This window comes from Ciona robusta, chromosome 13 (genome assembly GCF_009617815.1).
Source record: "Ciona robusta chromosome 13, ASM961781v2".
In the NCBI taxonomy this organism is placed as follows: domain Eukaryota; kingdom Metazoa; phylum Chordata; class Ascidiacea; order Phlebobranchia; family Cionidae; genus Ciona; species Ciona robusta.
Genome location: NC_143247.1, coordinates 3,082,393 through 3,094,804, shown reverse-complemented (window position 1 = coordinate 3,094,804; position 12,412 = coordinate 3,082,393). Strand labels below are relative to the sequence as shown.

Below are 12,412 nucleotides of genomic sequence, written 5' to 3'. Positions count from 1 at the left end.
AAAAAAACCCTAACCCCTAACCATTTACAACTCCTAACCCCTAACCAAAAACCACTAACCCCTAAAACCCCCTAATATTAGCTCAATTGGACTTTATAGTAAATGCGAAGGCAATTATTGCAAGCAAACGATAAATGCCTTGAACACACGAAAATTTAGTGAAAGCACTCGATAAATAAATTTTAACCCCCAACCCCCAAAAACCCCTAACCCCTAATCATTTACAACTCCTAACCCCTAACCAATAACCACTAACCCCTAAAACCCCCTAATATTAGTTCAATTGGACTTTATTGTAAATGCGAAGGCAATTATTGCAAACAAACGATAAATGCCTTGAACATACGAAAATTTAGTGAAAGCACTCGATAAATAAATTTTAACCCCTAACCCCCAAAAACCCTAACCCCTAACCATTTACAACTCCTAACCCTTAACCAGTAACCACTAACCCCTAAAACCCGCTAATATTAACTCAATTGGACTTTATTGTAATACGAAAGCAATTATTGCAAGCAAACGATGAATATAACCTCTGATCACACGAAAATTTGGTGAAGGTAAACAAATCTTAACCCATCACCCCCCAAAACCCCTAGCCCCATTCCTCAGCCCTTAGCCCCCATTCCTCAGCCCTTAGCCCCCATTCCTCAGCCCTTAGCCCCCATTCCTCAGCCCTTAGCCCCCATTCCTCAGCCCTTAGCCCCCATTCCTCAGCCCTTAGCCCCCATTCCTCAGCCCTTAGCCCCCATTCCTCAGCCCTTAGCCCCCATTCCTCAGCCCTTAGCCCCCATTCCTCAGCCCTTAGCCCCCATTCCTCAGCCCTTAGCCCCCATTCCTCAGCCCTTAGCCCCCATTCCTCAGCCCTTAGCCCCCATTCCTCAGCCCTTAGCCCCCATTCCTCAGCCCTTAGCCCCCATTCCTCAGCCCTTAGCCCCCATTCCTCAGCCCTTAGCCCCCTAGCCTCTAGCCCCTACCCCCTTTTACATATTTACATAAAACAAGAATTTTAACCAAGCTTTTAGATGTCTTCAGCAAATAATACAGAGTGGCAAACATGTTTTCTTTATTTACAAGTTAAAAAATGAACTTTACAACAACATAGCAACCGATAAATTGAACTTAAAACACATCCCTATTTAAACATAGTAGGGTAGGGTAAGATGGTTCATGTTTTCATTAACTTTTATCGTCCCATTTGGTAGTAAACAAAGGTTATTTACACAATTGTAAAACCATATTCTCAGGACTCTAAAATATCATCATTGATTGTTCAAACATGATTAGAAAATAAGGCATATATATGCTAACAGTATCCATCATACCCACAGTACAACATACATTTTTTCACATGTATATATATGGAACAAGGTGTATGAAACAGAACACCCATGTTTAACAACTGTCGTTTTCCGGCCACACAAGGAAAACTAAGTTACATTCATTTGTATATTATTTATAAACTATTTAAGTGTTCATTTAGGACTTATGCAGTATAGTATTTCACTTTTGTAAATATGACACATTCAAATTTAGAATTGCAACTGCATAAAACATATTACTATATAGGTTGTAATGTTAACCAAACAATGCAGAAAAAGGAAATTTCAGGGCCAATAAAACTACCCCACGTTTTGCGCATATACATCAGAAATAATATAAATTGACATTAAAATTATAAACGGGCGTTAAAATTATAAATTCACATTGCAAAAAGAAACAATGTACAGAATGTCTTGTCAACATGGTTTTTTATACGAGAATGTGTCTGCACTTTAAAGTATTTATAAAGTCTTACAAGCACAAAACAAGGATTTTCAAATATTACAGCCCATAAAAAGCATAACAGAGCATATATTTATGATAAAACTGCTTTCATCCTAAATGTTTCGGTTTAAAATTCTAAAACCATATACTTTGAGTGGCGTTCAATATTCTTTTCGAGTTTGAAAACTAAACCATATTTTAAGTAATGTTCGAAGTTAAAATAATCAATTACTATCACTGAAAATGGCTTTACTTATTTCAACCTTACCATATATATGGACCATTATGTCTGTACTTTATATAGTACTATGGGGAAAGATAGGACACCTTTAGCACATAATATTCAAATATCCTGATATGTTTTAAACAATTCACAACAGTCTATGGGAGTCGTGAGGATACGGTTTAATAATTCTTTGAATGTTCATTGTTTACTTCTAATTGGGACGAGAAAATAGAACGAAAAGGTGTATCATCTTTCCCCACTCTATTATTTATAACAATCCAACGATATATTCTGACTATTATATATATATTGGAACCATAAACATTTTTTACACAGTTAGCATAAGTTCAAGGTTCTAATAGTTGAGCAATATGCTGAAAACCAGCATCCACTAGCACCTGCGCCATGTTTTGCACCAACACCTGGCCTCCTTTGCCACGAACCCAACGTTGTATAAGTTGGTACACCTGGGATAATAAATGATTTTAAATTATGAATGAATGCAACTTATTCATTTTAGTAGCAGTTGCTATAACGTGAGTGTTCTGTTTCATACACCTTGTGCCTGTTTACAAGTTACCATGTATTTAACTTGTTGCCCACTTAAATAAATGAAAGTAACTTATTAATCCCAATATTTATCTTCGCATGGCGGGGCAACGGCAGTCGTTATAACACGGTTGTTCTGTTTCATACACCTTGTGCCCGCTTACGAGTTACCACGTATGTAACGTATTTATTTCTCATTAAGAACCAAACAACTTACAATTTCCTCCAGCCCATATTTCTCATTATTGTAGCGAACATGTTCGATGACTGAATCTTCAAGTTCCATCATTCTAGCAAAAAGTTTGAATCTGTTATCCATCTTCGATGCAACGAATATCATGTCTGTCTTACTCAGTATACGATTTGAACCTGAAATGGAATTCTGTTATTTCTATTCTATATGGGCCTTTTTGAAAGGACCGGGGCTTCAGTCATCTATTACCCCAACATCCAGACAACTTCTATAAATATATATATAAGCACGTAATAATGAATGTAACTTGTTTATCCTAGTGTGGTGGGGCTACACCAGTTAACACAGATATTCTGTTTCGTACACCTTGTGCCCGCTTATGTGTTACCACATATGTAACTTTGTTGGTGATTGTTTTTCTGTACAGCTGACAATTTGGGGGCAATTGCCATTAATTGTCTTGCTCAAGAACACATACGCCAACAATGGTAACAGCGACAGACCTCAAACCCAGTGACCTCTATATTAGAAAAATATTCACTTACCACATTATTCAATCTACATTACCACAAACATCAAAATTAACCAAGTACTTACTCAATGCTCTCACTATGGTGAAATCCTGTGGTGTGGGGTTTACTGGGCCATTATGGTTGGTGTTAACATCTATTCTTATCGAGGTGGAACCGCCTATGTTTTCAGTTGTGATAGCTGTAGAATAAATACAAAGTTATGTTGAAATATAGTAGGGTGGGGGAGACGGGACATCTTTACCACAAAATACATATATACAGTACATATATAGGGAAGATAAGACACATTCTTTTTTCATTTTCTAGACCCATTCAGTGGTAAACAAAAAAAGTTCAAAGGATTATAAACCATATCCCCACGAATCCCATAGACCGTTGTTTATTGTTTTAAAAAACAGGATTTAAATATTATTCCCTTAGGTGTCTTACCAGGTCCTTACTGGATTTATTTACACAGGAAACGTCATTCTACTCTATGAGCACCAGATCAGGGTTTTATTACAGTATTATATATGTCCTATTATAACTAAGTACTTTGTCTCCCTTGTGCCCCCAGTGGTGGGCTCATTGCTGCCCCTGGTGGTGGGCTCATGGCTGCCCCTAGTGATGATGAATATTGTGGAATTGGTTGTGCCCCAACTCCGAGATCTTGAGCATGCCCGATGTAGCTTTGTGGTTTCGTTTCATCTTCTTCAGATTCACCTTCCTGGTTTCAAATATTTTGAAAATTAAGGGTTTAACAATAAATTACAAAAAAAGAATATTCTATTCCAAGTGGGCCTTTCTGGTTTAAAATTTTTGGACATTTTTGTCCAATGAAATGTAAGTTGGCATGAGGTGTATGAAAAAAAACACCTGTGCTATAATGACTGTCTTCCCCCCTATGAAACAATACCCTTAAACCATAGAAACTATATTATTACCCTTAAACCATAGAAACAATATTATTAGAAACAATATTAATACCGGTTGGGCTCCATATTGTATCCCAGAGCTTGATGAAGTAGCAGGTTTAGCTGAGGAAGCCATGACCTGACCAACCACGTTTCGCTCGTTCGATGGTTTGTTTAAAGTATTGTTCTCTTCAAAAGTTTTTAATTGCTGTAAAATGATGTACTAATAAGAGAGTGGTGGGGTAAAGTTCACCAAGAGTAGCCTAAATTTGAGCCTAATGACTTTTGGATGCTGTAAAAATAGTACAATTCACCAAAAGTAACCTAAATTTGAGCTTAATGAACTTTGATGGCTGTAAAAATATCTGGACTCACAAAAAGTAGGCTAAATTTGAAGTATAACTTAAATAGAATAGTATATTTGCCAAGTACATAAATATAGGTATATATATATATAGTTACCATAGTTACTTAACAATGCTGCATTATTACATACCCCTTGTGGAGGTTGGCGCAGTTTACGAACAACCGTGTATTTTTTCTGTAATAAATGCACAGTTTTAAAAAAAAATTTAAAAACTGCTTTTGTAAGTGTATATTTTATCATCTAATCTATGTACGGTTTAAGACTTGCCGCTGCTACCATTGTAGGCGTATGTGTCCTTAGAAAAGACTCTTAACAGCAATTGCTATAAGTCTAAGTTGCCATACAATATGACAATATCCAACATATAAGTAAATAATCCACAAAGTTAGATATGTGGTAACTTGCAAGTGGGCACAAGGTGTATACAACAGAACACTAAGTTACAAACATGGTAACTTGTAAGCCAGCACTAAGTGTATGAAACAGAACACCCAAGTTATAATGACTGTCATTGCCCCACCATGTAAGGATAAATAAGTTACATATGTGCTAACTTGTAAGCTGGCACGAGGTGTAAGAACAGAACACCCGTGTTATAATGACTGTCGTTGCCCCGCCACTCGAGGATAAATAAGTTCTATTCATTTATACATACATATGTATAAAGGTAATTTTGACCCATACACAGTTATGTTTATACCTTTTACATTACAGTAAAAGTCTTAGCCTATTCATACATTTGATAGGATCATGAACATGAAGCATATATCGAATGTACCACATATATGTTATACATACAACATACCAACTTACATATGATTGTTTACAAGTTTTAAGATCTTGCGGAACCTCATGTTTTGTTGTTTCGTGGATAATTTGAATGCGACGCAAAACCTCTGTGTAAAGTAAAAACAGAGACTTATATTTTACTGAAAAATAACTATTGTATATATTATTATGTGCTATTCTATATGAGTGAGGTCTAAAATTAGATCTGGGTTCGCCTATTTATCCAACATTGTATAAGGACATTCCTTTGTTTATGCAGGAGGTCCTACAGTGTGACCGGCATGGGAATTCGGCCAAAGCTGGCCTGTTGCTCTTATCCAACATTGTATATGCACATCCCCATTAACAATAAACTATAGCTTGTTCTATTCTATATGGGTAAAGTCCTCAAGCAAATTAGAGCCAGGCCACCATGGATTCAGGGAAGAGTATAATAGAAAATTAGAAAACAAACACCAGTTTAGGCATTAAAAATAAAACCACACTTTTAAATTGGAAACAGCATTACCACCCACCATTTACTAATAACAAAAATATATGATTTAACTGAATATATTGTTATAGGTCAATGGGTTTTAATGTATTTTAGCAATGTTACCCCATATTATATAGTAGGGTGGAGAAAGACAGGACACCTTTATCACATAATATCTAAATATCCTGATCGTGTTTTAAACAATTAACAACGGTCTATGGTAGTCATTAGGATATGGTTTTATATTTCCTTCAATTTTGTTATAACAACTGTCGTTTTTTACATTCATTCATTTAGCATACCTGAAGAAAGGGGTCTGTCGTGTGGTTCACTTTTTAAAGTTTCCCTCATTAATTCCACCAACTCAGGAGGATGGCCAGGCAGTAGCTCGCCAATGGGCATAGAGTTGCCGTTCGCGATGTATTCAAATACTTCTTTTGTTGTTTTATCTAGAATGTATAAACAAATAATTTATTGTGTATAAAGGATAAATATGAATGTAACTTATTTATTCTTGCGTGGCGGATCAACGATAGTCGTTATAACACGGGTGTTCTGTTTCATACACCTCGTGCCCACTTACAAGTTACCACATATGTAACTTATTTATCCTCACGTGGCAGGGCAACTACAGTTGTTATAACACAAGTGTTCTGTTTCATACATTTCGTGCACGGTTAGCATCTACCAAATATGTAACATATTTATCCTTGCATGGTTGCAAATGACAGGCGTTATAACATGGGTGTTCTGTTTTATACATCTTGTGCACACTTACGAGTTAGCAGAAATTAACTTTGTGGATGCTATTTATATAAAGATATACATTCTGCTCAAAAGTAACACATGTTTTGTGAACTCAATGTAATGTCTGATTTCTAACATATATATATATATTGTTTGCAATCGTTTCTGTCACTCATATTACAAACAAAAGTCATCATTATTATTATTCTAATTATATATGAAATAATATTTTTACCTGTAAACGGTTGTTTCCCTGTAAGTAACTCCTTTAATATTCCACCATAGCTGTAATTATATATTAATGTAAAGCTTGTGTGGTATGTGGTATTACTGTGGTATTTTTAAACCCTAAAACAATTAAATTTTAACAAAGTCACCCTAGCTTTTACCCTGCTGTTATGTGTATATACAAACAAGCAGAGCCAAAGTATATTGCATTCACCACATTAATCAATGAGGTTCCTTATGTTTGACAACTATAAGTGTAACTGTAACTGCATTTTAACAGTTATTCTAGATTTTACTAAATAATTAAAACACCACCCTTTAAACGCTAGCAATTAAAATTTATTATAAAAATACTTACGAATATACATCGAAAGCGGGGTCTGGTTTTGCATTTATGTTTTTAATCGCTTCTGGGGCAAGAAACGCAATTTCAGATCCGTTTCTCTGCTTGGTGGGACCCTGCCTACGGTAGCGGCCCGTTCTATCTCGTTGTTGGGTGGCTTGGGAGATCCACTGAAACCGGTTTGGAAGAACGAAGTCACAGACCTGTAAATAATGTTTGGTTTTGTTAATTTGTATTCAGAGGCTGGTGCTGTGGAACAGTGGTTAGCACCTGCCTCCAACCTAGAGGTTATGGGTTCAAGACTCGCCGCTGCTACCATTGTGGGTGCGTGTGTGATGTTTATAATGATATTGTTGTAAAACTTGCAGTGAATATAGACCTTGTTTTACTATCACTTCGAATATATTGCCAATAAATCGATGTCATAAATATTTAAAGATGTCTTATATTGCAGCCCATTTAAATATCCAACACATGTAAATGGTATATGGGGTTTGTTAATCTGTAACGTATTGCGTAAGTGTAACATTGGGGATCAGTTTAGAAGTAATATGGAGGTTCTTAACAACTTTGCCACAGTGTATAGAATTTGGTATTGAGTGTCAGGTGTTTTGTAATATGATATAAACACACATGGTGTAATCATACACCTTATACCAACCGTCCTGTTTAAGATAACATCAGTTTGTATTTGTATATTGAAAAAGTGAAGATGTTATTTTCCAATGAACTTAAACATCCAACAACCAATAGTAAAATTTATATATTAATTTAGCAACATTTTACTAAGAGAGAATTGGAAGAGGTATATTAAAGTCTCAATACAAACACTACAGCTCACATTATATATAACACAATTGTCCCCATTTTCAAATGCTTCGGAATTAAAAAATAAAACCATCTTTATAGATCTTATAAATTTAAATTGAAACTGACCACTGACTATTAAACTCGTGTTTTAAGCATCTATGGAACATTAAAGCTATTAAACAATTGAATTGAATGACCATGATTATTAAAACAGCTGTTAAACGCTTGTTACATTAACGATATTGAAGCCAAATTACCATAAAACCTTTCGTATAAAATTTGTGGTTTGTGGGTAAATAGGACAGTGTTTGTTTTGTGTTTTCACCTATACACATCAAAAGGGCAACGTACATTGTTACTTGAAATAACTTGTGATAACTCTACAAATGTTATTATACAATGCCCATATGTGGTGCTACTACTTAAAATACAATGTCTATATACAGGGACACCATACACTCAATGACAATTTCTCCAACCAAGTAGCCCCTTATGGCTTGTCTTAGGTATTGCATGTTTTCAAACCAACCCCTAACCTCTAAAACAAATCCCAAAATCCAATCCATAGTATTATAACTTATGGGTTGTCTAAATTGTCAGCCATACATTTAAACAATATGAAAAAACCTCTTAAAATTAATCACCCATAAAGTTACACGTGGTAACTTTGGTGGTATGTTTTATAGGTCTTGTTGTTAAAACAAAGTCAAAAAGGAATGTTAGTCACAAAAGAATATTTCTTAGGAAAAAAAACAACAATATTTCAAAAAATGCAGACTTGAAAAATACAGCAATTTTTTAAAAATAAGTACAGTATTGTATAGACTATAGACTTTGCTTATATATAACTACCGTTATTTATAAGAAAATATATATAACTACTGTTATATATAGGTAATATTAATATATATACCTACTGTTATATATATATATATAACCAGCATGAAAGACCATATTCGGTTAATCTACATTGGTATAATTGTAGTAAAAACCATTCAAGCAGTTTTGACATAAGCTTTAGATTACACATATATAAGAATGTGATGAATCTAAAATAGAAAATGAAACCAAAAAAAGTGGCATTATGAAATATATAATTATAGTAGAGTGGGAAAAGATGGGACACCTTAAGCACATAATATCCAAATATCCTGATCGTGTTTTAAAATGAATTGTAACATCCTTTTTGGAGTAAGAAACTGTTTTTTTTAATGTTGTTTTTTTTTATTTACTATTTCTATTTACAAATCTAAACGGATTCAGTCAAAAAGTGCTGTTTTAGGCTTTAAAAAATTTAAAAAAATGCAAGGTAAATGTACCGCCTCTGAACGCGCTAACATTAATAACATGACTGTTTGAATAGCTTCCTCATACAAGCCTTGGTACTCTGGCAAATATAACTTCCTGTCTCAAGAGACAAGCGTGTATTCTGTTATTGAGACATTCAAGTTGCAACCCACTACCATAGCTATGCATGGTGCAGACGTCTGCATGAAACACATGCTGCATGCTGGTATTTATTATGGTGGTTTCTGTCTTATATGGTGTATAACTATAGACATATATACAAGTACAGTAATAAAAAAATGTCTCGAAAACGCACACTGAAAACTGTTATTTCTTACGTGCGTGTTTTCGTACACATTAAATTCTTATACAGTGCATATGACATATACAATACACATAACATAAGAGTAAATATGAAAGTTAATATTTAATCTGGCCCTGTTAACTTTAGAGAACATTTAGTCTAAAACATGCATTGTAACCAAAAGATATCTAGCTCAATGCTCGATACTGATGGCGTGTTTGTGCTTAGGCAAGACACCTAAAGAACATTGTTTCAACCTAGCGGTCACTAACGGGTTGTAACACCCTGGGTGTTGGGTTAATGGACCAACTTTGGCCTAAATCCCAGATCCCATTACAAGCATTGTAGTATGACCTCACCCAGATAGAAAAGAATGCGCATATTATACAATTTTGGAATAATGGGCCAACTCTGGCTTAAATCTCAGGCCCTATGGCATACCATACTGTAGGACCTCACCTTTAATTATAAATATAACCTGTACTTTGCAATACAACTTATATAAACATTAAACTTTGAATAATATGGAATCAGTTTACCTACCTTTGCATTAAACTCTGCGTCTAGCAGGACATTGGATGTTTTTAAATTCCTGTGAACAATTTGATCATCTTGTTCGTGTAGAAAGCATACTGCCAGGATAACCTGCGTGGTTGGAAATTTAATTCATTAAATTATTATCATAACATCATTTTTTTATCTTCCTAAAAATTTCCAAGGTCATATTATTAAAAACTGAAGAGAATGGAATCAATATTAAACTGACAGTAATTAAGACACGCCATGGATAAAAGGTGCGGAAGAGAACGACAGTAATTGTATTTTGACATGTTTTGTCACCCTAGTTTTACCCTGCTGTTTCGTGTTTATATAAACAAGCAGAGCCAAAGTATATTGCATTTACCACAAACCAGTTACACAGTTTACCATTTAAACTAATTGCAAAGTTAACCAGTTGCAAAGTTAACCAGTAAATTAACCTGATAAGCATTCATGTTCTTAATCGACCATGGAATCTGAATCCTTTGTAAAGCATGCAGCAGTGATCCATTATCTGCCACATCAAACACAAGACATAGATGCTCCGGTTCCATAACCACCCCCAATAACGGTAGAAGGTGTTCATGACGGACTCTTTGCATGTCGGCTGCTTCTTTTAACAACAAGTTTTTCTCTCTGTGGGATGGAATTATTAGTTGCTGTATGAATTTTTTGAATGAATGAATGAAATTTATTTCGTCTTTTCGGTCACGATAACGAAGAACAAGAGAGTTGACAAAAGCGAAAAGACGGAAAGTAGTAACGGTAAAACAACAGTTGTTAACAAACACGCTTATTGATAAAAAAGAAAGAAATAATGTTTTGGATAAAAGGCGTGACCATTACACTGTTTGCATGTTTCATTAATCTGTTCTTTTAAATTCAACCTGCTTATTGCTTATTGATGTTAAAACACGCTTAATGCTTTTTTACACCTTTTGCTCTATTTTAAGCGTCTTTTCAAACACCAGCCACACATGGTCTAATAATATAACATTACCAATGTTTACTTAATATTGTTGTTTTAAGTTAACGAAATTTAAGCCCACCTTTTCTGGTAATAACAATAAATAGTGATATTTATTGAAAAAAAGACAATTTTGTTATTTTCAACTTAATAAATAGGAACACTAAATTTTCGTGTTTAATTTACATGGGACTATACAAAGAAGACGGAAAATTTTTTCCGCTAGAGGCGGTAATTATTTAAATTAAAAAATACGGAAAAACGAACAAAACAGCACTACAAAGTGTTAATAAGTGTAAAACAAATTAATTAAATAATAAAAATACCTTTCTAAATACATAAAACACTAGTAAGAACATATTTCCCACATTAGGTCGGTTATATACGCTCTTTCGTTGTGTTTACTGTCGTCGAGTCTGTGGTGTAGCGGTTTGCGTGCGGTCACAAACTCTCTTTGTTTCATTTTTACCGGGTTCGAGTCCCGCACAGTGGAATACTTTTTTTATATTTTTTTTCAAGTTTTTTTTGTTTGACGAGTTTGGGGTTAGGGGTTAGTGTTAGGGGTTAGGGGTTAGGGGTTAGGGGTTAGGAGTTAGGGGTTAGGGGTTAGGGGTTAGTGTTAGGGGTTAGTGTTAAGGGTTAGTGTTAGGGGTTAGTGGTTAGTGTTAGGGGTTAGGGGGGTTTATATCTTATGTGTATAAACTAACTGCTCCTCATAAAATAGAGAAACGAATTTGTCATCGCCTCCTAGCGGAAAAATTTTTCCGTCTTCTCTGTATAGCTCCATGTGTTTAATTTATGTATATGCAAAACAAAGTAATAAAATAATTTGTATTGCATATACATAGAAATAAAATAATTCCAAACCTCTCTTGTCCATAGAAACATCGTGATACGATCTTCACAACACAGTTCCCAATATAAGGATTGTACACTTGATAAACTTGGTTAAAAGACCCCTCTCCGAGAATTTTCTTCTCGGAAAAATCTTTGTAGTTAAATTTTGCAATATCCGTCGGACTAGCCATATTTATTATTTACATTAAAACACTGTGGGTGGAAATGAATTGATTGCATACGAAAAAAAGAAAGTTTTTTTTTTTTAATTTGAAAGCAAAAATCAAAATTATAAAAACACTAGAATTTTTAATTATTGCATTGTAGAATGTTATAATAAAACTTGTTTTAACGATTTTTTTTATTTAAATTACATCAAGCAAGTCTTTATTATTGTACTCAGACAACAAAATAAAGTCGCGTAATATCTGTTATATTACTTGACTAAATCGTCTGCATTTTCTACGCTAAAATAAACGATTACAACGTACTGTACTGGCATTATTTTTAAACTAATCTATAACAGACCATATACAGCAGACAGGTAAATAAAACTT

The 12,412-nt window shown here is 34.4% G+C and overlaps 1 protein-coding gene across 1 annotated transcript; it reads right to left on the bottom strand.

Annotated features, from left to right (window-relative positions):
• Nucleotides 1–1,049: 1,049 nt before the first annotated feature.
• On the bottom strand, nucleotides 1,050–12,100 carry LOC149725841 (receptor-interacting serine/threonine-protein kinase 1-like). Its single transcript, XM_089891507.1, has 13 exons — nucleotides 11,886–12,100; nucleotides 10,492–10,687; nucleotides 10,055–10,156; nucleotides 7,126–7,313; nucleotides 6,775–6,824; nucleotides 6,095–6,241; nucleotides 5,342–5,424; nucleotides 4,658–4,702; nucleotides 4,235–4,369; nucleotides 3,803–3,974; nucleotides 3,333–3,446; nucleotides 2,760–2,911; nucleotides 1,050–2,460 (listed from the first exon to the last, which is right to left on the bottom strand). The coding sequence occupies exons 1-13, from the start codon at nucleotides 12,044–12,046 to the stop codon at nucleotides 2,341–2,343; spliced, it is 1,665 nt and encodes a 554-aa protein (XP_089747633.1). The 5' UTR covers nucleotides 12,047–12,100; the 3' UTR covers nucleotides 1,050–2,340.
• Between the last annotated feature and the right edge of the window lie 312 nt (nucleotides 12,101–12,412).